Source organism: Brassica napus, chromosome A10, assembly GCF_020379485.1.
Source record: "Brassica napus cultivar Da-Ae chromosome A10, Da-Ae, whole genome shotgun sequence".
Classification (NCBI taxonomy): Eukaryota; Viridiplantae; Streptophyta; class Magnoliopsida; order Brassicales; family Brassicaceae; genus Brassica; species Brassica napus.
This window is the reverse complement of record NC_063443.1, coordinates 6,885,559-6,910,204: the sequence shown is the minus strand read 5'-3', so window position 1 is coordinate 6,910,204 and position 24,646 is coordinate 6,885,559. Positions and strand designations below refer to the sequence as shown.

Genomic DNA, 24,646 nt, shown 5'->3' with positions numbered 1-24,646 from the left:
AACCAAGTTTATCAAATAAAACAAAGATTTGGGAATAAGGAGACGACTCAGTGGTGGCTAGTGATATTAGGTTCGATTCTGCCAGCAAATTTCTTCAGCTGAAATCAGAAGAGGGAGCGTTATATCCTCATCGCCATCTCCAAACCCCAAAACCAATTTATAGAGGAAAAACAAGTGACGGTAAAACTCAAATTCAAACAAGTGATGAAAAAAAAGAAGAGAGAAGGCTCAGTTCAGCGGGATTATCGACACAGAAACGAATCTCCAATTAAAAGAAGAAACGACTCATTCCGGTCTGTTGAGCTTGATATTTCCGAGTCATCACTGCCTTTCTCTGTCTCCAGAATAATCAAATAAACGAATCAATTAAGAAAAAAACAGAGAAATCTTAGCGATCAGAGAACAACCCTAGATAGATAGATAGACGCAACTAAGGATGATTATAGAATTAGGGCGATTGCTGTGTAAATATATAGTGTTCATAGTTAGGGTTTATCTAGGTCACTGTGGAGGCCCATTTTCAGCCCATTAGATTTATTCCCGGATGTTTTGGGTTTAAGTTCGGTTCGATTTAATAAGAATTGGTTTATCTCGGTTCTATTTGGAATGGAATTGAAATATTTGATCTTTTCTGGCTCGTCTTTGTTATTTTTCTTTTGATTAATTGACCGGCGGCGATGGACGCATTGAGAGCTTCTTACGGTGACTCTTCATCGGACTCCGATACTGATGAACTATCTCCGGCTGCTGAAAATCACGGCGAGGTACCAACCTCTGGGAAACAGGGGAAGGAGTCGATTTCTTTGCCTCCTCCGCCGCTTTCGCTTCTCGAATCCATTGGATCAACAGGTGATGATGATGCTCGCAGATTGTGTCAACTCTCACTGCTCATGAATCTAATTCATACATACGTATCACTCTCATCACGTTTTGAAAAAAAAATCTCAGGTTCTTTGGATGTCTACTCAACGGAGACTGTGACTCGCGTAAGGAACTTTCCTCATGTCGATGGAAACTACGCCTTGCATGTTTACATCCCTGGTAATCACTCCTTCAATTCTCATGTGAGTGCTTGTTTAGTTTAGTGTAAGATGCTTACATAGTCTCAGTTTTTGTATGCCTTACAATCAGATAAAAGAAATACCTCTTTTTTTTTTGTAAATGCCACTCTATAAGAAAATAGAACTTGAGCGGGCCTTGTGGTCCAGTAGTAGTGGACGGGTCTTGGATGCAAACACATTCCGGATTCGATCTTCTTGTTTGCGGAAATTACGTCCGTATGAAAACCCGGGAGAGGGCCTGCCGTGGGCTGCACCTCCCACCCGGAGGTTAGGTCTGTGTCTTTAATAGACCCGGGTTTAATCTTTTTCTTTTAAAAAAAAAAAAAAAAAAAACTATATCAGATTATGATCTTGATCTTCCATGAAAATTTTATTACTGCATTGATAATGATCTTCCATGAAAATTTTATTAATGCCTCTTCCTTTACTCATGCTACTTATTTTATTTTGTATGAAATTTTAGTTTTTATACCGCTATTGGCGAAGAAGGAGATAGCCTGTGTTTTAAAGAGGGTTGCATCACTTGTTCCCAATCTTCATTTGGTCGAAGCTGATATTCCACTCAACATTCTTTGCAACGATGACCAGAAGCTTGACCATGCTTTGGGGAAAGAGTTCCACATAAGCTTGGGAAGAAGTGTTCCTCTTCGTGTTCATCAGATTAACTCTGTGGTTTCTATGCTTAGGCAAAAACTTCAGTTACACAAGAGGTAAATAAACATCGTTTCTTGTGAACCAGTTTGGATGCTTGGATTTATGAATTGTTTCCTCTTCTGTTTTTGATAGATATTGGATTGATTTTAATAAGTGGGAAGTCTTTGTGAATGACGACTCTACTCGTTCTTTCCTCTCTCTGGAAATCACCACTTCTGGACTATCCGAGGTATGCTGTACAACAAGAGTTACCTTGAATGTGTTAGGTATTGTACTAACCTCATATTTCTGATTTAGATAAGCAAGCAAATTGATGCTGTTAATGAAGTTTACAAGCTTCACAATCTTCCAGAGTTCTACAAGGTCCATTTCCTTACTTTACAGCTAGTTAGCTTTTTACTATTTCAAAAATGAATTCATTAGTCACCAACACTTAACCCATCGGTTCTGCTTCAATTTTGTCATATAGGATCCACGACCACATATCTCCTTGGTCTGGGCGTTGGGTGATATTAGAACTTCCCTAAAGAGAGCTGTTGACGGGGAACTGAGGAAGCTTAGAGCTGGTGGTTGCGTGCAAAATCGTATATTCACCTCTAAGTTTTCTGGGATCGAGTGTAAGACAGGAAACAAAACACACAAAATATGTAAACTCCCAGATGAATAATATCTCTGTATTACAATACCTATCAGGTATGCATTTGTAACGACATAGAAGCATGAGTTTACTATTTTTATTTGGGTGGTCCAATAGTCCTTGTGCTTAGGAAAAGAGAGTTAATGTGTGCTTAGGAAAAGAGAGATATCTAACATGATGGTGAACATAATAGATTTTGCTGGTCCATCCATAAGGGAGAATATGTATCACTGAGACTATTTACGTATCTGTTTTAACACAAGCTTGTTAATGTACGATTCCATAAACGTCTCTCTTCCCATTGCAATGAAAAAGAGAGTTCTTTTTTGGTTATTTTGGGAAGATAGTTAAATGAAATCAGACACTTAAAAACTCCTGAAATCCTATAAAATCACTTTAACCTCTCAAAGGTTTTTTTTTCTGTGTATGGACCCTTTTCTTCCAGGGGAGTTTCATCAAAACAATGATCCATGATATGCTAATACAGCTGTTGAAACTATCAGAGAACTTAGCTACTAAAGACCAGGAATTGCCTCCAGGTTATACTTCTCTTCAGCTTTTTGAGTTTCACCTTCTCGGTTCTCGGGCGCTTTTGGTTTCTCCAACGCATCTAGAGTCTGGAGATACATATAGGAAGAACTCTTACTGATTTTGCTACTTGGATTGCTTATTTGACTAGCAAGAAACCGACGGATGAGTCCTCTCAGAAACGGAGCCAATGTATCAGGTTCATGTTCTAGGTAATACATGATTCCTCCCATACATCCACAGAATACAGCAACCTGATTTCATTAACGTTGTTCTATTGTTTAAAAGGGGAAGAAAGTTTGAAACAAGAATATTTGTTGAATTATACCTCGGCGTTTTTAATATTGGGAAGAATGTGGCGGTTAACAAGTATCTCCCACAGAGAATCTCCAGCTCGGGGAAGAACATATAGAGCAAGCTCAGAGCGTCTTGGTTTTTTCTCCAACATAACCGAAAGAGCAGCTACACCACCCGCAAACCAGTAAACGAGCTTGTGGTCCTTGGATGCAACTTTTCTATGGACACATATGAAGGCCTAGTGCAAAATGGAAGGGTTTTAGGAAACGAACTGTGTGAAATGAAAGGACACGATCAAAATGTCAAGACCAGCTAACCTGAAAAATCCCAACAAAAGCAGACAAGAAGGAAGTGGATCGAACTGAATCTCTGATTGCATTCCAAGATGTCCGGTAAGGAGAAGCCATGAACTGAAAGTGTAGTAGGATGGCATCAGAAAAAAAACAGACATTTATCTCTGACTAGAGCCAAAATCAATAGGATTCTAAAAGACTCCTTACCTTTTGCAGGTGTAGGACGACATATGGGACAAATGTCAGGGAGAAGTATAATGGAAACGTTTTCTTGAATGTAGCTGACATTGCATTAGCATTTTGAGCCAGACACGAATTAGTGTGTGGATGAATCGCTGAACAAGGGATGATGGAAGCAAACTCTTGGACCTTCACATCGCTGGCTTCGTTTTTACTAGAAATATAGGCTGATAAGGAGGCTACATCGATTGGACCACCTCTGCAGCATTCTCTTACAGCCTGGTAGACAGGCCTTGCAACTGGACCTGTCTTCTGAATAAACTCTCTATATGACTTCGGCAAGGTTTCAGGACGCATTATAAACGCATACATAACCTGCACCCAACAGAATTAGCACAACTCAATAAATATGATAAGTAAAGCTTATCTTCTCCACTAGATATCACCAACTACTTCAGACTACTAGGACAAGCAAAATAAAAAAAAAAGGAGGAATCTCAAATACCTGGGAACAAGCAAGAGAAAAAAGTAAAGAATCTCCATGTCTCCAATGGCTTCCCCAAAGATGGAATTTGTTCTTTGACTTTGCGGAATTGTAAGCCGCCTGTTGAGAACAAAAAAGATGAGACTCTCAAAGATAGACAGACCAGTGTAGTGATAATGATTCTACCTGGCCTAATCTAGCCAAGAGGTAGAGAGCAAGTGTGCGCCGCTGGTTGGAATCATCTAACGCGAGAACCGACAAACCCGCAATTGAACCTGCTAAAACTCTGCTCCACCCTTAATCAAACAGCAGAAGCATACAAGAAACGTGAGATACATACAAAACATAAACTTACGAATTCAATGGCGTCTCCTTCTTTCTCCACTTCCTCAAACAGCATCTGAGTGCGTGATAGGAGCCGGTAAAGCCACCAAAGAGTAAACCAATACGACATGCTTCTTCCCTAACAATCAAGTCTTTCTCCGACACAAGTTGCTGCAAAACCAAGGCATATATGAAGATTACGGCTTCTTGTTTTTAAGAAAAGCAAACATCAAATCGAGATTCTTGCTCACCTTGAGATCGAGCAGGGACGAGTAAGACTGCCCTCTGGCGAGCTTGAAGGCGCGGAGAAGGATTCCGATCCCTACTCTGACGCCGTAGGAGAGGAGGAAGCTCTGGCACAGATTGCCGATCGCATTGGCCACGCAGGAGACGTCTGCGTGATCGCACAGATCGCCGTGAGATCCACGCGCCGCCGAACGCTGTCTACGCTGAAGCTCCGCCATGGCCTCGCGTAGCCTCTCCTCCGCCTCACGGAGCCGGTGCTCAGCCTCGGCGCCGTCCAGGGACAAAGGAGAATCCAAAGACGGCTTGGAGAAGGACGATGGCATCTTTGAAATTTTAATCTTTTCAAATTCACCGAAGAAAGAAATGAATCAACGTTGGGACTAGTGACGACGAAGAATCAGGATAATGCCTTGACACGTCATCATTTATTTTCTTATCTTTTCACAAATGAAATATTACTCTACACGAACAAATGGTGAGTGATCAAGATGACTCAATTCAGTTATAATATTTTTTAAAAAAATAGTATATGAACTATTAAAAATTTGCCTAGATCTATAACATAAGGTTCGCATGATCTAGATCAAGCAGATCACGCAGATTAAGTAGATCAACTGTTGGACTAGTCCAACCAGATTTTAAATTTAATTTTTATATTAATTTAAATAATTATATATACAAGTATAGCTACAAAATTATTCTGATGTAATTTTATCATTGGTAGAATCTAAAATGATATCAAAATAAAATAAAATGATATAAAATAGGAAAGATTACTCAAATAACACTAAATCATGTTTTTATTACTAGATTAGCTTATAATTTTTTTTAATTACTAGATTGTTTTTTATACCCATAATACCCTTATTTTCTTTGTTAACAAAAAACATATTTACAAAAATACCATTATTATTTTTTTGCCACGTCATAAAAAATCTGCCACAGACAAATAAGTTTGCCGATAAAAATCTGTCACACGAGATAACAGTTTTTTCTAGTCTCTGACAGATTTATTACATACCGCAAACTTATTAAAACAGACTTGATATCATTAAATACTTTCAGGAATAAGTCTACTATACGTTGCAATAGATTTATTTACGTTGGCAGGTTTTTTTCAGCTAACAACTTTTGTATAACAGATTTTTGTTGTATGATAGCAGGTTTTTAAAATGTGGAAGACTTTCTTGCAGCCAACGAAATTTTTCTCGTAGACTTTTGTATAGTTTGACAGATTATTTTGTTTTTGAAGTAGCATACATATTTTCTTCGTTTACAAACGGCTAACTTTTCGAATAAGTATACTTTGTAGCAGACTTATAAATTAATAACATAACTAACTCTATATCATAGCATGTTTTTAAGTACGTTATGGCAGTTATATGTAGTAACAGACTTTTAACGTGGCTGATTAATTCTCTTCTTATAAAACTTCATTTCTCACTCCCTTTGCTGATTTATTATTTGTGGTGTCCTTTTATGCGAATTTCAGTGTTGGTAATTAAGAGTAAACGTTTGTCTAACATCCTTTCATGGTGAACTGAAAGTGAGTAATATTGTGGAGTTCAATTTGATCTATCATAACACAATCTTTGAGCGGCACACTCTGAAAGATTCCTCAAACATTGTTGAACGAAGCTCACTACCATTAAAAACTTGCTGCTGTATGGTTCGTGTCAATTTTGCATACCTCCAAGTTCAAGACTTCCTCCTTCCCTGATGATCCTCCTGCTCCTCGTACTGCAACTTTTGCTTCTTCCTGGACTAGAGATAATTCAGGTTTTTGATTGGCGGATTCTAAATGAAGCTGCCAGCTGGTTCAAAGATCTAATAGCAGAATCAAAATCATCTCCAACATTCGTTGATTGCTCGCTCAAGAATCTAAACTCATACAAAAGTCAAGAAAAGTTACAATCTTGCAAATACCCAACAACAAAGTTTGAAAAAAAAAAAAAAAAAAAGTTTGAAACTTTCGGGATCGAAAAGCTCACATGAGTATCCATGTCGGGGAAAATGGCGGTGAGGTGATCGAGAAGAAGAGAGGAGGAGAAACGAGAGGGAGACAAGGAACAGAGTTTCTTTGAGAGGGGAGGAGAAGAAGTCTCAAACAGAGATCTCTTTCCGCCGCAAACAATCACAGACAACATGTTATATGCTTCCCTTCTTCTTCCATTTACTTAATCAACGAACAGTGTCACTAGCTTGGCTACGCTTACGTTGCGCCAAGAAAGTGCAAACAAGATCGAATCAAGGTGAAATCATGTTAAACTGAGGAATTTGAGAAATCGAGGGATTTAGGGTTCATGGGTTACAACTTAGGGGGCTGGGGAGTGAACTTTAAAGAAAAAAAAATTCCACTCCAAGTGTTTTAAATAAATGAAAATTTTACTTAAAAAATTCTTTTTTTGTTTAATTCAGTTATTTGATAGGGTTATTTTAGACTTTTGCTGGTATTTTTTTCCTTTTCTCTTTTTGTGTGTTAATCTAGTCATTACACAAGAAATATGAGTTATTATAGGTAATTTCTCTATAAAATATGACAAAATCAATTTATTTAAATGGTTATTAGAAAACATATGAAATTTTTATGATTTTTATAAAATTACAATTTTAAACTTAATTAAAAACCAGCTTTTAAAATCGAACTAGATTATGATTTTAGCATGTTTGACCGGTTTTTGATTGGATTTACTGGTATAACTCAAATCCAGTTTTTAACACAACCAGAAACAAGTCAAAAAAATGAGTCACGGTCTGACCAGTTTGATCTACCGTTCCACTGCTCCGGTCCAATTTTTAAAACATTAATTACAGTTTATAATGATAAAAGCAATTTAAAAATATATTATATATTTAAATAATAAAAATAACAATAATATACATAATATACAAATATAATACGTAAATAACAATAAATATTTCACTAAAGTTATGTTACTAAATCTTTAAAATTAAAAAAATAAAAAAATTAGTAATTAACCAAATATTTCTATTTTCCATTAACAAAAAATCTCATTGTCTACTTGTCTCTCATATGTGAAATTTTAATTATGTAAATGTATAATATTGTAGTTTAAATATGATTAGTATTAAATATAAAAAATTATAGAAGATTATTAAATATATTAATAATTGGTAATAAAATGATTTTTTGGTCAAAAAAAAAAAGTGGGAAAATATCACCAAATAAGTGTCCGAATGGAGGAGCGGGACAAGTGCAGATTTCCTGCACATGCAGTTCTCTCGCACTACATTCACCATTCACCATTTTCTGTTTACAAAAGCAGATCAAGCGGAAGATCTGCATGCAATTCAATATTTTTTGTCTTTTTGAAGAAAAAGCAGGAGATCTGCATGAAGATCTCACCCGCCAACATTTGATGGTGTTGATCTGTTTTTTTTTTGTTTAGTCAATAAATAACTTTGTTACAACACATAACTTTAAAAATATATTTATCTAGTTTTATGAATACAATATTTTTATTTTGTTTTATTTACAACTTTAACAATACAAAATTATCATTCTCTACTTATTAGTTTTTGTCATATAATTTTTAATTTTTATAAATAAGAAATAAAAGAAGTATAAGTATCTTATAAAATATTTACAGGCATTTCGGCCGATCCTATAACATCTAAGATATTTGTTTAGATATCTAAGTGCCATTTTATTGTTTTAATATATGATCTATAGTTTTAAACTGATTTTATCATTCATAAGTTATAATAAATTATTTGATCTGGTTCTCTCTTGCATGATCCACTTGATCTGCTTGATATGCACTTGTCCCGCCTGATCTGCACTTGTCCTGTTTGATCTGCATCATGATCTGCTTGATCTGTCCTGCTTGAACTGCTTTTACTATTCGAAGTAGTGGACAGAACTGCACGTGTGGGATCTGCTTTTTTTTCAGAAAATGCCAAATAAATTTTAAAAACAAAAAATGGTGAATGGGTGATTAAAGTGCAATTCTCCTGTAACAGTAGATGATTTGCATTTTTCCTGCCTCCCATTCATAACCTAAGTTAGATAATTATAAATAAGACAAAACGACACCGTTTTTGATTTTTTTTTTAAATATGCCTCCTTCAGAGATTCAAACTTATTTATTATCGCGGAGCAAACACTTTAACTACTACAGTAAAGTAAAATTTTAAATATCAGTACAAATTTGAAAATAAAAATATTACTATACTTCTTCATCTTCTCTAGTTAAAACTTTGGTGATGATTATTTCTGATTTATATAAATACATTTACGTGTTTTTATAATTATACATTTAAATACAAAAATTATTATGTAAATAATTATAGCAAGTACATTTTTAGGAAATTGTTGTAAATAATTTTAGAAAGATAAATATAGTGTTACATTTTAAGAAAAAGATTAAAAAAAAATATTATACATAATTGTTTTTTAATTTTGGAATTTTTCCTAAATTAATTATTTGTTTGTTATTAATTAATTATACTATGCATAAATATAAGAGTAGCATCGCATTGTAATTGTTTTACAAAACCAAGGGCCTAATAGTACTTGGGAATCCCTTGATTTAATAGCATAGATAGTTTAACAAGAAAAAAAACAGAGAAATAAACGTTCTGAAAATGTTGAGAACACAGTAACTGTACAGTGCATTAAAACTAGAAGATTGTCAAAGGGATGGAAACGAAAAAAAGAGGAATGAAGAAATACAGCTACTCACTCAACTTTACCTTCGCATAAAGATATGGAAAGTAAGCAAAAATAGCAACCTATGGCTTTCAGACGAAGTAATACCTTAGTCTTCATCCTCGGTCTCTTCATCATCATCCTCTTCATTGTTTCCCCCAAACCTCCAGCCATCATCCACGTTCTCTCTATCTTCCTCCGTCTCCTCACTATCTTCTTCCTCTTCTTCTCTTTCTCCTTCATACGTTTCTTTTACCTGCCATGGTTTTTTGACCATCCTTGCTTTGGCCGGTGAAGAGGTTGAGCCTTTCTTTCCAGCTTTGGCTGGTGGTGTCCTCATGTTTGGCTTAGCTCTGCTCTGTTGTTTAATATGCGTCTGGCTTTTCCCGTTGCTAGCGTGCTTCCTGTAAAAATCTTGGTCACTGCCTTCTTCCAGCTCGTGCTTGTTCGGTGTGGGGTTCTCTGCGTTCTCTTCTGTTAAATGCCCTGGATGCTCTCTCTTCAAGTGGAGTTTAAGCTTGTACTCATGTATGTAAGCCTTCTCACACCCTTCGTAAGGGCATGCATACGGCCGTTCCGAAGATGCTGAGCCATAAACCGTTGCAGGTGTTTTGGGAGTCCTTGATACTTTCTCTGCCGGTGGCGTGTATTTAGGCGTCTCTCCAGCAGCATTCTGTCAATACGGTTGTAACAATTGAAAGAGAGAGAGAGAGAGAGAAATCAGTTCTAAGATGCTCAAAAAGATGAAAAAATAAGCCATACTTCAATGCTTACAAAGATGTACGCATGGAAGAATCTACGCATTTATTCTAGCTATGCATTGCAACAGTCAACACTTCTGACACCGAAACATTGATCCTTCATAATAGAGAGAGAACAGTTCTAAGACGCTAAGAAAGGGATAAATAAAGGTTGCATTTCTCTCGCTATTATCAACACGTGAACATTTCTAACACCAGAATCATTATCTTAAGAACTGCTAGTTTAACCCTATCTTTCTTAATAATAGTGGACACCACAAGACGGTTACAGATAATATCAATTAGAGTTATATATGCACCAGAAAGGAAGATAGCATAGCAGAGTAACATGCTTCCTTTAAGTGAGATTACTAAAGCCTTAACAACACTAGTTAACAGCCTACCTCTAGGACAGAGAAACTAAAGCAATTCTGATAGATTTTCAGGCTAAGGAAGGCTCTGTCTACGTGCACAAGGCACACATAATTCAAGGAAAAGAATATGAGAAATGAAAAACCTTTTCATGGTAGGCAGCAACATGGTTCTTAAGCTTGTATTCATGAGCATATCTTTTTCCACACCCGGAGTAGGGACAGATGTGATAGTTTTCTTGTGAATGCGTCTTCATGTGAGATCTGAGGTTAAAATCCAAGGAGAATGCCTGTTCCAATCATCTAAAGTTACTATAGTACAAGGTAATACATGCAAAAAAAAAAAAGAGCTAATAAAAGAGACTAAAAGGAATCTAGAACCTTGCCACAGCCTTCATAAGTGCAAACAAAGTCCCTAGCTCCAGTATGAATGAGCCAGTGTCTCTTCAGCTTGGAACTATCCAGAAATTTCTATTACAGAAGAAGAGTGAATCAGTTAAGCAGGCCCAGGGAACACGTTTAAGGTTATTATTACAATAATAATACTACCTTGTCGCATCCAGGGTAATCACAAACATACTGCCTTTCACCATGGATGTGGGAATGCTTCCGCAAGGCACTAACATCAAAGAACATCTTCCCACAACCCTCGTAACTGCAGAGAAATAAAATCTCAGAAGTGGGTTCGGGCTCAGGGTCTGGGACATCTGTGGTAGACTCTTTCTCTGTTTCTTTCAGTCTCCTCACCGTTTCCTCTGTTACCAACACACCAAATACAATTCAGAGCAAGTAATATGCAGAAAACAAGAATAATCACTGTTACCTGTGACCCATTTGCGAAGAAAACACTTTCCACCTGTAGCAACAATATCTTGTGGAACCCTGAAGAAAAAGGACAATAATTTATCCTCGATTACATATATGTAAGGAGACGAGGAGAAGAGATTTTACCACTCCTTGACCCACTTAACAGCAGGAGCCTTGGATTTGAGGATTGGGCGTCTTTCGAAGGGATTTTGATAAGGATACTGCTCCATCCAAGGTTGAGTTTTGGAATTGGTGATAATTAGGGTTTGCAGTCTCCGTGGAAGAAAACGATAGACCTTCCTTCTTTCACCTATAATACTTTTTTTTTTTTTTTTGCCGATGGAGCCCCGATTCGATTCCTTCTCCTCTTTCCAACTCGAAAGATAGGTCAATCAAGGGTTACTTACTTCTCTCCGGTTTGGAAATTGATTTTTTTCATAAACAGATTTCTGCAAATATACAAAAAATAAATAAATAGCCTTTTCTTTACATGTTTGGTTTGGAAATTAGTTTTAGAGCAATTGCACTATATAACATAAAAAAAGCTTATTTTGACCCAAAAAAACATAAAAACATATTTTACTAAGTATATTAAAAAAAATTATCAAACATACTTAGTAATAAAAAAATTAAAAACATATTGTTCTTAAAGTAAAAAAATTAATTTTAATTTAAAAAAAACGGCTTTGGCATTTTCAGTATAAATATAAATACTTTTCATAAGTTATATCTTTCTTATCAATTTTAATTTTTAGTATTAAATTTCATTAAACTTATATTAAATAAATAAATTTTATTTATTATATAGTGTATTTATGATTCCGTTTAGAGAAATTCTCTATGATTACCTTTTTTTAAGTTTTTGTCACAAAAATATCACTTAATAAAGAAAATGACCAAAATAAGTTTTATTAGAGGGTAAAAAATATTTTTTTACCCTAAAATTAACTAATATAGACTTAGGGTTTAGGAAGGGGTGGGTTTTGGGGATATGCTTTCAAATTTTTAAAAAATAAAAAAATTAAAATTATATTTTCAAAATAAAAATGGGCTATTTTGGTCACTTTTTTCTTGATTGTTTTTTTTTGTGACAAAAACTTAAAAATTACTATTTGAGAGAATTGCTCTTATATTTATTTTAATATATATATATATATATATATATATTTTTTATTCTAGTTAAAACATATTTATTTATTTATTAAAGTAATAAAATATGAATTATATTATAAACTAATTTATTAATTAACTCAACAAGTTGACTAAAAGTTAACGTTGTTCAACAAACATATTTTATGGTGATCATATAAGAATAAATTCACTAGTTTGAAATTTGATTTCTTTTTATACCAATTAATGAATAAAAGCATAACTTGAGCAGTTAACTAACAAATATTTTCATAAGTAAAATTTCTCCATTTTAAAAATGTAAAAATTACATATTTTCATTTAATTTTCAATTATAAGGTAACGTAAAAAAATTATATACTTATAGTTATTTTATTAATTTAAAGTTTTCATTAATGGTGATACATATAAGTTATTGTTATATTTGGAACATTTTATCAAAAATGTAAAATTTCATAAATGCAATTTAACATGTCATATTAAGAATTAAGACATGTAATCATTGTCAATTTTTCTAATGAAATAAATTTGGTAATGACCCATAAGAAAATAAAAACATTTTTTTAAAAATGTCTAGTAGATGAAAATGAGTTCGAAGATCAATGTGCATTTTTCTATAACCCAATATTTCCCTACTCCGTATAGATATGAGTCTATATACCTCTTTAGCCATTATTTTCTATCTTTTTCTCTTTCGTTTTATTTATCTCTTTCTCTTTTGTTTCTTATTTGATCAGGGAAGTACTTTGTTTCTTCCCTGAATAAATAACTAGTTTTTTTCTTTGTGAATGATCTCATTCAATCATATAAACCCTAATTTTCTCAATGTTTTTGGTAAGAATCCAATATCTCTCATGTTTTTGATTCATTATTATTTTGGAGTTTGATTTATCTCTCTTTCAGGAACTGGAAAAATCTATAAAATCATCTAGTGTTTCAGCGTCTTCCCAACATGTTCAATTTATTTTATCCACTGAAATGTTTGTTCTTGTTTCAGTTCATACTTCGAATCAATTTTTTTTCCTTGTTTCTGGTGACATATGGCCACCGACTGTTGTTGGTTTTTGTTTAAAAGAGAGAAGGTGGAGAACTTTATGAAACGTACCCATAAACATACGGAGGATAATACATAGGGCCGGGCATGAAACCCTTCATGGGTCTAAAAGGCCGCCTTCTTTAGAATTGTCTCATTCGAGGGACGTTAGTTCTCTTTGCGGATACCTGAAATAATGCATTTAAAAGCAAGTATGAGAATGATAAATCTTTAGCTATGCAAAAATGTAACTACAACACTTGACCGCACTTTACTATGATGATCAACACAGATTGTTCTCAGTTGGTGAAGATGGTTTCGGAACTAGAAGAATGGCCAGCATTTGCAAGTTATTTGGCAGATATTAAGTCCCTGAAAGAGGTTTTCACACGTTCGGAGATTATCTATGTACCAAGGACGCAAAATTCAAGAGCGGATAGCCTAGCACGCAGTGTTAGGAAACAACCGTCGTTTGTCGTTCACATGGATCAAAATCTACCGGAGTGGTTCACAGAGTCAGTATGAGTCTGTAGTTGATGACAAAAAAAAAATGATGACCATGCAGTTATAACTCGTTCAAAATAAGTGAATTCTGAACAGCATCTTTTTCCACGAATTCGACATAGGAAAAATCTTTTGGTTGGCCAAACTTATTTAATTCATTGGTAAATCAGGTAAGTCGAAGTGATGACTCTTCAATGTTAACTGCAATCTCCTGTTTGACTTTCTCAATTTTGACTAGCCTCTCAATTTCATCTGAGTGAGAAATATACATCAGAGCCATTTTACGATATACTTTTGATCCTTGTTCGGAAACTCGCTAGGCGCTACATGTGCGTTCGGGTTGGGCCTAGCGCCTAACAAAGAAATTGGATTTTAATCGAAGATTAATCGGGGATAAATCTTAAGTTTTATGTTATTTTTAAAATAAAGTTATATACAAAATATAGTTTATGTAACAAATCACAAAAATTTCGTGTGGTCAATTGGTTTAGTCATTGCTTGTTAACATATCAGTCATGGGTTCAATGTCCAAGAGAGTCAGTTTCACATATATTTTATATTTTTTACTAAATGGCAGTTTTGTAATTATCTCTTCATCTTCTTATTAGGGCTTTGTCTGTTTCTGTAACTTTTTTTTTGCGGCTGCCATAGATTTTCTTCAAAAATTCTTCATTTCTCATGCTTTTTTTGTTGTTGTTTACACATAACAACTATAGATCTATCAATACTCATTGATTTGAACTTCAAAATCGCGAAAACAAAGATTTTTTTGTATCACACCGCCTAACTGTCTGATTGGTAGCATATCGCAGCGGTAGGGTGCCGCTTCATGCCTAGTCGCCGGAAAATCGGACCTCCTCCCCACATTTTAGAACATGGCTTTTGATATTTCATGAAACAGAGTAGGGAAGCCCGAAGGTCCACCCAGATATATAGATTTTGCAAGAGCATTCAATACCCTATTGCGTTTAACTACCACTTACACACGCGCCTTGTTTATTCTCTCTCAAAACACATCTTCCTTTTGTGTTAGGGTTGGAGTCGCTACGGTGACGGCGGCAACGCCGGAGCTTTAACGACCTCCATACCCACTCGGATTCTGAGCTACAAGACGGAGCAGTCGACATATGTGGTTCGATGAAGGTTCTTCTCTGTTTTTCTGGCGAGACGGGTAGGTCATCTGTGCGGTTTGACCTCTACGGTTTCTCATTCTCTGGTGGCTCGTCGGTTCGATGGTGGCGGTTTCGGTTTTGAGGACGACTGAGAGGCTGCCCGTAGCTGCTTGTCAGTCATCGGGGGTGGGTTTGTTGCTGTTGGTGAGAATGGTTTTGTGTCGGCGGAGCTTTCTAGAGAGATGGCGGTTCACTTGAGCTTGTTTCTCGTTGGCCTAGAGCCTTCTCTTCACCGCTGGGATAGTGGAGGAGTGGGAGCGTCTCGGACCTGTGTGGTGGCGGATCTGCGAAAGCGGCAGCGTTAGGGTTTCAAGAGTCAGGTCTTCTCCTTGGATCTGGTGTGCTTAGGCCGCGGGGCTCCTCCGGTGTGCTTGAATGAAGGCGTTTGGTGATGGATCCTGTGTCGGCTTGGACACCCGCCAGGTGATGTCCCGGACTTCGGAGTGATAGTCACCGGTGTTCACCGGAGTAGGGAGCAAACTCCCTTTTGCCTTCTTTCCCTAGCCTTGAATCTCTCTTGCTTAGCATGTTTTGTGTTTAGATTTTAGCTTTTCACCTTGTAACCTAGCCTGCCGTTTACTTTGTCGCCGGGATCTATGTATTGCTCCAATTTGCCCTTTTTGGGATGAAATATTAATATAGAATTATTATTAAAAAAAAACTACCATTTACACGAATCTGGAATAGTTTTATTTCTCTTCCAAACCCTTTTTCATAAGTGGACACTGAAGTTTCTAGTCTGTGAGCACATTTTATGTATTTTTCATACTTTAACTCAATTGTCACCATCCCACCAGATGGCACATTCAGTTTCTCTGTCGCTTTTTCTGGTTTATCATCGTCACAATTGATATTGGCTCTGATATAGTCATTTGTCTATGAGATATTAGGATCATAAGGAATCTCCCCAACCTTCCAACCTCCGATGCTATAGTGAACATTGTAAAGAAGATCTTCGGGATGTGGCGAATCCAGATCCAAATTCCATCAAGTTCAAAAATCCCTCTAGAGGATTTGATGTTTATCTTTCAAACACCATTTCCCAATGATTATAGGACTAAGGTATTGTAACACCCCGACAGCCTATGGTTAATGAGCCTTTCACGTCCGCTCTCTTGGTCTGTGGGCCCTATTCCGTGCGACGAGCGGTGCGTTAATTATTTTGGAGGCTCATTAGCATGTTTACTGACCCTGCAATCACCACATGACATTTCCCCATGCTATGACCTCACTCGAATGATATCGCGAATTATTTTCCGGTAGGTCACCCATCCTTCTAGTATGTCAGCTCAAGCACGCTTAACTCTGGAGTTCCAAATGGATGTGTGCCCGAAAAGGTAAGCTCACTCTGGTGACATAGGTAGTCAATCAATTCTCTTAAGCTTTTCCATATATACAAGAAATTGGGATGTTACAATTCACCCCCACTCACAAAGCGCAACACCCCCATTGCACACCATGACATGTCTCAAGACCCCACTCGGGTCAGAACCGAGATGACTAACTAGCTCTAATATTACTTGTAACATCTCGACTGCCAACGGCTAATGAGCCTCACACGCCCGCTCTCTCAGTCGTGAGCCCCATTCCCTGTGATGGAGGGCAGGTTAATATTTTCAGAGGCTCCTTAGTCATGCTTACTGACCCTGCAATCACCATATGATATTTTCCCGTGTTTTGTCCTCACTCGCACGATATCGCGAATCACTTCCCGATATGTCACCCATCCTTCTACTACACCAACTCAAGCACACTTAACTCTGGATATTTAAATGAATGTATGCTTGAAAAATTAAGCACACTTTGTTAACATAGGTAGCTAAATAAATTTTCTTATGTCTTTCCACATATACTAGAAATTAGGATGTTCCAAGTTTTTCTTTAAAACAGTATGAATATCTTCTTCATATTGGAAGACAAACTGGAAACTATCTTTTGATAAAGTGATACCCCAAACTCTTCCATACATACACCATGCAATTGTCTTGTACTCAATCATCCTTGCCATAGACTGACAATTCAGGTTAAATAGGGACCAAAAAGGGTTGTTTCATTCTTATCAATGATCCTAAATATCGGCTAACAGGGAGTGTGAGAAATTCTTTTTCATCCAAGGACATAGTACATCTCGCGTTGTGAAGCATATCAGGCATCAAATTGCTCAGCAGAATTTCAGTAGCAACAGAGGTACATCAAAAGTTCAACTTTTCGAAAAGCAGGTCAAGCGTAATTGAGGTGAATTTATCACTAATGATGCTGAATTCTGTAATTATCTTTTGAGAAATCATCAAAAAGGAAAGCTTGGCTGTCACGGCTTGAAAAGAAAGAAATAGATAAACAGAAAAAGCAGAGCCGACTTAATAATAAGAAGAGCCCTTGGAAAAATTTATTCTTTAAGATATATAATTAATTAATTGTAATATTATTGTCAACTTACTATTATAAATATACAAATTTCAAAACAAATTAACTAAATTTATTAGAATTGCTTGTATTTTTAATATTTTTAAACTTAGATAACCATATTATTTAAATATTTGTCTAAATTCAAGTAATAAAATTTGTGTTAATGTAATATAATCGAGCTACACTAACTAGAACACACAATAACACATGAATATTTCTTTTCAACAAATACAACTGGATTAATCCTTTTAAAAGCACATACAAGTTCTTTTTAAAAGTAATCCTTCAAGCAAGCTCAAGACAAACCTTGACTTGTGTTGACTAGTCTCGCTCATTCACATACTTGATGCAGTCTATGAACCACTCAAGCTCTTTACCCCTAGTGGTTTTGCTTCTCCTTATTCGGACTTGCAAACCTTACTGTTGCTAAAAGCTCTGTGTGTGTGTTAAACGGTCACGCAGTGCCAAGATTCCTCTTTATACTTTTAGAGGAAAACCCTAAATCTAAAATCTATCTAATGGAAAATTTCCATATATGCTTCTTCAGCGAATAAGCCAATCTTCCTTTTCTCTAAGCTCGATTGCTTCTTCTTCAATAATTCCTTTATACTGACTTCTTCAGTAAATCTTCTTTTAATGCTTTTTAACCGACTCGAACAACTGTTTATCCTCGTCTGATGTCGTAGTTCATGTTGTGCTTCATGAACTACTACAGCTACGTCTTGACCATACATCTTCAATTTGGACCCTTGTTGTATAAGAAAAAAAAATTGGGTCCTGGAAAAGGTGCACTGTTTGCCCTCCCATTTAGCCAGCTCTGAGAAAAGGAAACGAAAGAAGTCAGCAGTTTTTTTATTCAACAAGGGAGTCGCAGTTTAGAAAAGGAAGAGATTACAGACGAGTAAGGATTTTAGTTCCTTTCTTGATACCGTAGCTAGCTGCCGGAAAAAAATAGCTACTCAAAACGAAGAAAGTCGGAGAAATCTTAAGAGGAAAATCTATATAGGCCGGAAGTCCCGTCCCTCAAAAAGAGAATAACATTGGTCACATAACGGCTATCTTATTTTCACACTTCTCAAGTTCCTTTGATCTTGTTTGGAGTTTGTTTCTGTTTGCACCTATTGGTTGCTGTTGTGTTTTTTAATTTCTGCTGTTCCTTGAACTCTGAAGTTGATTATTATTAATGACAATAAAAGAGTTTTGAGTTATCAGTAACATGGATGTCATTCTCAATGGAAAGCTTTATGAGTTTTGCCCAAAGATAAAAAAGAAAGGAACTCAAAATTAGCTCCTCTCATCAAATATAGTACATAAAATCTAAACATAAAGGTAGCCTTTGCCATAAAATTCTTCAATTCAATTCTGTTTAATCGAACAACTGTCTCAAATGAACCACCGGTTGATGATAATTGCCTTCCTGAAACAAAAGGCAGCTGCTACTTTTAACACCAATCTCCCTTGATCAGTATGGTCTGTAGCGCATTGGCCGTCTGAACCTAGGAACTCTCCTACACAAACCATAGATCAACATATCATTGATGAATATAGACACTGAATCAAAAATATGGAACCCCAACAGTTGCTAGTTTTTGTTTAAAAGAGAGGAGGTGGAGAAGTTTCTGAAATGTACCCATACGCATATGGAGGATAATACATAGGGGCGGGCATGAATCCCCTCATGGGTCTAAAAGGCCGCCTTCCTCGGAACTGTCTCATTCCAGGGACGTTAGTTCTCTTTGCGGATACCTGAAAAAAATGCATAAGTATGAGAATGGCAAACCTTTAGCTATGAGAAAATGTAACTACAACACTTCACCGCACCTTAATCTGACGACCATGCAGTTCTGACTCGTTCAATATAAGTGAATTCTGAACGGCATCTGCTTCCACAAATTCGACATAGGCAAAACCTTTGGGTTGGCCAAACTTATCTGTCAGAATCGTAACCCTGTTGACTGTTCCACATGACTGAAAATGCTGCTGGACTTCCTCTGGAGTGCAAGCATAGTCCACCTAACATATTCAAAGAATCATTTGAGGACTAAAGCTTTAGCAGATACAGATAAACGCAATGATGGAGAGTTAAGGTTCTGCAGTCTTAAGAAAGTAAGTCATTTAGCAATTTACAAACAACAACCAGCCTCCAAATTCCGTTGATGCCAAAAACAAAATAAACATTCTTTCGAAAAGATACAAAACATAAATGAAAAGAAAAACGTAAGAAATTAATAATGGAAGCCTCACATTGCCAACATATATTGAGCGGGAATCCACTTCTTCCTTCTCAGCCGAACTAATAGCATTTGATGGATCTTCATTCATATGATGCAACAACCAAAAAGGGATAAAACATTCACCAAATTAGCTAAAGGGTCTTCTTGCCTAGAGGACTAGAATCATTTAATTAGATCCCACTACCAAAGCATTAGATTACTAATGATTTTAAAATTAAAAAAAAAATTCATTAATTAGATAAAAGATTTCAATACAGAAACTAAGTAATATCATAATCAACAAGACATGCTCTAAACTTAATTTATCATAATCAAAGATTCTAAGCATCCCGCACAAGTAAAGATAAACACAAACCTTGGCCAGCACCCATATCTTTCTCAGCTTTGGCTTGCATTTCACGCAAAGCTCCAGCTTCTTCCTCGATCTCCTTGATTCGTTTCTTCATGTCCTCTAAATCCTATATCGAAACCATAACAAGAGACTTAAAACAATACAGTAGGAAGGGTCAATTGGATAAAAGTAAAGCTGGATCGAAAGAAAGCACAATACCCTAGAGGCAGAGCCTGGTTCAAGCTCCTCATCTCCTCCGCCTGCAGCGCCTTCTTCTCCGACGTATTCCTCGTACTCGTCTGTTTCCATCTCTCCTTCCTCCTCCTCCGGGATATCTCCACCGTACACCTCGTGCTCTTGCTCATCGCTTAGCGTCATCTTTATCTCTTCTCTCTCTCACTCGGTGACTGTCGTAAAGCGAGAAAAAACAAGTTTAGGGCTTGAAATCGGGAAAGAAAAGGGAACAAGACCTTTTTTTCGTAATAACAGGTTTCCAAAAAAAGGGTAATTGTGTAACTAACAAATCTTCAAGTGGACAGACACAAAGTACAAACCCGAAACTGTGTCGGTTGGATCTCACAATGGGCTTCTTTCGGGAAAAAGGAAACGAAACGTGACGTGCCATATGGATCCCAATTATGATTACGTGGCACCTCAACTTTTTTTAATCCCAATGAAATGTGTTCTAAAAATCGTTTTGTTCTCCAAAATAAAAAAATCTCGTCTCTGTTAAACAGAGCAAACTGTCTCCGATGACTGCCATGTCATCACCGTGTTATATCCCCGTCTCGTTCCTCTGCCATCTTCCTCATTGCACTGCTATTCCACTCTTAAGTTTCTCACCAACCCAACGTAAAATGGGTGGGTTAACGGTAACTCGGAATAATATGGCACATGATTTTCTCTGGGATTTGGAGCCCGTGACCCTTATCCGGTCTTTGGGATTTTGGATCTCGTGACCCTTACCCGGAAGAGATAGCGAGCCAGTTCGGAGATAAAGTGTTGGGAACCAAAGCACTGAGCAAAAGATTCTCATTCCTAATTGTTAGAATCATGAGAGTAAAAGATGCAGTAAGAGTTTAGTTTTTGGAGAATGAAGAACACAGGAGAGAGTGAGAGAGGATAAAAGAAAAAATGAGAGAATAATTTTTCTTAAATCTTAGAAAAGTCATTACAATACATTATAAGGAAGAAGAAGAGAAATAAACAAGAACTGTCTCAATCAAGAAGCTAAACACTCTTAGCTTACTAGGAAAGCTATAATAAAATATATGTTTGTAATGTTCATACTAGCAAGCCTTGCTTGATTCTCTTTGGCAAATCTTGTTAACATTAACTATGACGAACTTCTTCTTGGCTTACTTCAATGTCCTCTATTTATTGCTTCATGTCAACACTCTCCTTAAAGTTTAACTATAAAAACTAGCCAAGCTTGGAAACCAATAAGCATTCCCTCATTAAAACCTTTACTTGGAAAATTCACTTGGGATAAAAAACCAAACAAAAGAAAAAGAGTACAATACTCCATGACAAGAGGATCAGTGACATGTGAGATCTATGAGTCCAAGCTTAGGATGAATGAACTCACAAACCTTGATGATGGCTGCTTTGGTGAAGATGTCAGCTAGATGGTCTTCACTTCTTGAACATCATGGAAGGATCACTTATTGCTCCACTGCTTGTATCACGTTGTGACAGTCCACTTCTATATGCTTTGTCCTATCATGGAAAACTGAGTTGGATGCAATGTGTATTGCTACCTGGTTGTCACAGTGCATAGTCATGGGCGTGGTGATCTCAATACCCAAGTCCTTTAGCAGTCTCTTGATCCATATGAGTTCACTACTCATAGATCGGTACTTTGCTTCAACATTTGAGCAAGAGACAACCTTCTGATTTTTGCTCTTCCATGTGACCAGATTCCCTCCAATAAAGGTGCAATAGCCTGTGGTTGATCTCTTATCAACTCTGTCTCCAGCCCAATCAGCATCACAATATCCAACAACTTCAATGTTCTTATTGCATGCCATCCAAACACCTTGACCAGGAGCCTCTCTTAAGTATCCCAAGATCCTTTCCACCATATCCAGTGATGTATCTTGGGCCTTTGCATGTGCTGACTAACTTTATTGACTGCAAAGCACACATCTGGTCTGGATATGGTGAGGTAGAAGAGCTTTCCAACCATTCTTCTATAGTGTTTGACATCTCTATAGGGTTCGTCTTCAAACTCCCCTTCACGCAACAGTTTATAGCCATCTTCAAGTGGAGTTTCTGCTACTCTTACTCCAAGCTCACATGCCTCACTCAACAAATCAGGTGTGTACTTCCTTTGGGATAAAAACAGTCCTTCAATTGATCGGCATATTTCTATTCCGAGAAAGTACTTTTTGACTCACCCAAATCTTTAATATCAAAAGTAAACTTAAGAAAAGTTTTGGTTGTGATGATACCTTCCTTGTCACTTCATGTGATGATGATATCATCTACATAGATAAGAATCACCACAATTCCTTGTTTGGTTGTGAGGGTGAAGAGAGTATGATCAACTTCTGATTTTACAAACCATGTTCCATTAAGAGTTGTACTTAATTTGTGGTACGAGGCTCTTGGTGATTGTTTTAATCCATAGATTGTTTTCTTCAATCCAAGGACATTCCCTAGTTTAACAAGGTCTTCCATACCAGGGGGTAGCCTCATGTAAACCTCATCCTCTAGCTCTCCTTGAAGAAAAGCATTTTTGACATCCATCTGCCATAAATCACATTCAAGGTTCACTACCAAGGAGAGTAGAATCTTTATGGTGTGGAGTTTAGCTACTGGTGTAAAGATATCCAGATAGTCTTCTCCATAGACTTGAGTGTATCCTCTTGCAACAAGCCTTGTCTTCTTCATTTCTGGTTTTCTATTGGCAAGATACTTGATGGTGAATAGAAGGCGGCTTGTAACAGCTTTCTTTCCTTTGGGAAGCTCAGTTTCATACCAAGTATCATTCTTGATCATGGCACCAACTTCATCTCCAACTGACTCTCTCCACTCTTCATGCTCCATGGCTTCTTCATAAGTCTTTGGAACATACTCTTGATCCAAATTGCTGTTCAAGACTACATGTTCTGGAGGGTAACTCGCCAAAGAACTTGTTGCGTGGATATGATGAGCCACTGCATTGCTGTTGAAGTATACTTTTGTGTCTGCTCACTTGGATGGTTTCTTTACTCTTGTTCTCCTTCTCAATGGTTGAATTTGTTGCTCTTCTACCACTGCTTATTCCTGTCTTTGATCTCCATGAAACTGATCTTCACTAGACTGATCAGATTCATCTCCATCTTGATCATGTATGCTTGCTGAATCATCTCCTTGTGGCTGTGATTCAGGTTCATTTTCCCCCTCAGATCAGGATGGACTGTTTCACCAACTGGTGCTGCTTCTTCATTTTTTCCAGTAGATGGTGGTGAGGGAGAAGTCCTTGGCACCTCACTGCTGCGAGGCTGACTGATGCCTAGACTCTCCAAAATGATTCTCAAGTTGTTTGCCCTATATGAAGGTCCTTGTGAGAGGTCTTTCATCTGAAGGTCCTTGTGAGAGGTCTTAAAGACTTTCCCAACTATTTTCCTCATAGTATCCTTTAGATTCCACAAACTTAACATCCCTTGAGATCATAACTCTTCTTGCCACTGGATCATAGCACTTATACATTTTTTTGTGTTGGAGAATAACTAATAAACATGGCCTTTGAGCTTTTAGGATCAAGCTTGTTCTTCAACTCCCCGAGTATCATCCTAAAACAGAGGCATCCAAACACGCGCCTTGGTCTTGTTTAGAACCTCAAATGGAGACATGTCGTTGACGACTTTAGTTGGGGTCCTATTGATCAGACTAGGAATTGTACCCGCGCGATGTCGCGCGGCAGCTCAGTGCAATTAAAAATTTCGTTACATTGTATTGATAGAACTACAATGTAAGTTTCATTGATGTGGTAGTCTTGTAAGCAGAGTAATAGTTGTTATAATATGCTAAAAATGTGTGTGTACATAAGACAATGTCAACCGCAAGATAGATTTTATTACACTTGTTGTTATCTTATTGCCTCGAGTTTTAATGTTGAAGGACTGAGTTACTTACTCTGATTAATGTATCCTAGTAATTGGTATCTTAATAATATTTATAACAAAAAAATTAAACATAAGACAGTCAAGCTTTCTAGATATAGCTATTATTTTAAAGTAAACTAATATAACACTTTTAACTAATATTATATTTTAAATTAGTTCCTATATTAAAATGTTAAAAACCAGAATAATCTGTGGCTCTTCTTGTTGACAAAGTGGTAGCTTGTTTTTTTTTTGTAGATGCACTGTTATTTTATTTAACGGCTGATATAGATAGGGTTGGAACTCATTAGTTGAAATTGGTAGTGTATATAGGAAGATGAAGAGTTATGTTGTTTCAAACGTTACGAATATTCTTTGCTAAACTCATTTTCAGTAGGTGTAATCGCTGCTTTTCATTTTATTGTCTAACACATGTTCTAATTTTGTTGGATA

At 36.6% G+C, this 24,646-nt stretch overlaps 4 protein-coding genes, 1 long non-coding RNA gene and 2 other non-coding genes across 9 annotated transcripts; 1 reads left to right on the top strand and 6 right to left on the bottom strand.

The window, feature by feature from the left end:
* Nucleotides 1-43: 43 nt before the first annotated feature.
* LOC125579616 lies at nt 44-141 on the bottom strand. Its single transcript, XR_007317675.1, has one exon. It is a non-coding gene; the product is annotated as a small nucleolar RNA R30/Z108 (small nucleolar RNA).
* Nucleotides 142-222: 81 nt separating this feature from the next.
* LOC125579675 lies at nt 223-332 on the bottom strand. Its single transcript, XR_007317733.1, has one exon. It is a non-coding gene; the product is annotated as a small nucleolar RNA Z107/R87 (small nucleolar RNA).
* A 281-nt stretch (nt 333-613) lies between these two features.
* Nucleotides 614-2,468, top strand: LOC125578934 (U6 snRNA phosphodiesterase 1-like). 2 transcript variants are annotated; one of them, XM_048742082.1, is made up of 6 exons: nt 614-849; nt 949-1,041; nt 1,525-1,771; nt 1,848-1,944; nt 2,013-2,078; nt 2,185-2,468. In XM_048742082.1, exons 1-6 carry the CDS (start codon nt 678-680, stop codon nt 2,380-2,382), a joined length of 873 nt encoding a protein of 290 aa, XP_048598039.1. In that variant the 5' UTR covers nt 614-677; the 3' UTR covers nt 2,383-2,468. The 2 variants fall into 2 exon arrangements, with proteins under 2 accessions (XP_048598039.1, XP_048598040.1); XM_048742083.1 differs by having other exon boundaries at nt 675-849; nt 1,848-1,948; nt 2,018-2,078; nt 2,185-2,242.
* Nucleotides 2,469-2,704: 236 nt separating this feature from the next.
* Nucleotides 2,705-5,144, bottom strand: LOC125578933. The gene is made up of 8 exons (XM_048742081.1): nt 4,710-5,144; nt 4,490-4,629; nt 4,321-4,420; nt 4,156-4,254; nt 3,678-4,025; nt 3,495-3,587; nt 3,209-3,415; nt 2,705-3,134 (listed from the first exon to the last, which is right to left on the bottom strand). Exons 1-8 carry the CDS (start codon nt 5,025-5,027, stop codon nt 2,868-2,870), a joined length of 1,572 nt encoding a protein of 523 aa, XP_048598038.1. The 5' UTR covers nt 5,028-5,144; the 3' UTR covers nt 2,705-2,867.
* A 1,052-nt stretch (nt 5,145-6,196) lies between these two features.
* LOC111216001 lies at nt 6,197-7,229 on the bottom strand. Its single transcript, XR_002664709.2, has 2 exons — nt 6,696-7,229; nt 6,197-6,585 (listed from the first exon to the last, which is right to left on the bottom strand). It is a non-coding gene; the product is annotated as an uncharacterized LOC111216001 (long non-coding RNA).
* Nucleotides 7,230-9,273: 2,044 nt separating this feature from the next.
* Nucleotides 9,274-11,795, bottom strand: LOC106406416 (zinc finger transcription factor YY1). The gene is made up of 6 exons (XM_013847077.3): nt 11,439-11,795; nt 11,311-11,369; nt 11,037-11,242; nt 10,869-10,958; nt 10,634-10,777; nt 9,274-10,049 (listed from the first exon to the last, which is right to left on the bottom strand). Exons 1-6 carry the CDS (start codon nt 11,522-11,524, stop codon nt 9,486-9,488), a joined length of 1,149 nt encoding a protein of 382 aa, XP_013702531.1. The 5' UTR covers nt 11,525-11,795; the 3' UTR covers nt 9,274-9,485.
* A 6,899-nt stretch (nt 11,796-18,694) lies between these two features.
* On the bottom strand, nt 18,695-20,626 carry LOC106402814 (polyadenylate-binding protein 1-like). Of its 2 annotated transcripts, none has more exons than XM_048742223.1 (6): nt 20,322-20,626; nt 20,127-20,229; nt 19,782-19,849; nt 19,359-19,550; nt 19,168-19,283; nt 18,695-19,045 (listed from the first exon to the last, which is right to left on the bottom strand). In XM_048742223.1, the coding sequence occupies exons 1-6, from the start codon at nt 20,478-20,480 to the stop codon at nt 19,000-19,002; spliced, it is 684 nt and encodes a 227-aa protein (XP_048598180.1). In that variant the 5' UTR covers nt 20,481-20,626; the 3' UTR covers nt 18,695-18,999. The 2 variants fall into 2 exon arrangements, with proteins under 2 accessions (XP_048598180.1, XP_048598181.1); XM_048742224.1 differs by having other exon boundaries at nt 19,174-19,283.
* Between the last annotated feature and the right edge of the window lie 4,020 nt (nt 20,627-24,646).

Bases quoted from the DNA above. Each gene is read 5' to 3' on its own strand.
- LOC125578934 (XM_048742082.1), top strand. From the start codon at position 678: ATGGACGCATTGAGAGCTTCTTACGGTGACTCTTCATCGGACTCCGAT. The intron at 1,042-1,524 runs GTAATCACTCCT...ATGAAATTTTAG, and splicing joins CTTGCATGTTTACATCCCTG to TTTTTATACCGCTATTGGCG. The intron at 1,772-1,847 runs GTAAATAAACAT...TGTTTTTGATAG, and splicing joins AAACTTCAGTTACACAAGAG to ATATTGGATTGATTTTAATA.
- LOC125578933 (XM_048742081.1), bottom strand. From the start codon at position 5,027: ATGCCATCGTCCTTCTCCAAGCCGTCTTTGGATTCTCCTTTGTCCCTG. The intron at 4,630-4,709 runs GTGAGCAAGAAT...TTGGTTTTGCAG, and splicing joins CGTCCCTGCTCGATCTCAAG to CAACTTGTGTCGGAGAAAGA. The intron at 3,588-3,677 runs GTAAGGAGTCTT...CTACACTTTCAG, and splicing joins TCGTCCTACACCTGCAAAAG to TTCATGGCTTCTCCTTACCG.
- LOC106406416 (XM_013847077.3), bottom strand. From the start codon at position 11,524: ATGGAGCAGTATCCTTATCAAAATCCCTTCGAAAGACGCCCAATCCTC. The intron at 10,959-11,036 runs GTAGTATTATTA...CTTCTGTAATAG, and splicing joins ATTACCCTGGATGCGACAAG to AAATTTCTGGATAGTTCCAA. The intron at 10,050-10,633 runs GTTTTTCATTTC...CCGTATTGACAG, and splicing joins TTGCTGCCTACCATGAAAAG to AATGCTGCTGGAGAGACGCC.
- LOC106402814 (XM_048742223.1), bottom strand. From the start codon at position 20,480: ATGACGCTAAGCGATGAGCAAGAGCACGAGGTGTACGGTGGAGATATC. The intron at 19,850-20,126 runs GTTTGTGTTTAT...ATATGAATGAAG, and splicing joins AGATATGGGTGCTGGCCAAG to ATCCATCAAATGCTATTAGT. The intron at 19,046-19,167 runs GTACATTTCAGA...TGGTTTGTGTAG, and splicing joins TATCCTCCATATGCGTATGG to GAGAGTTCCTAGGTTCAGAC.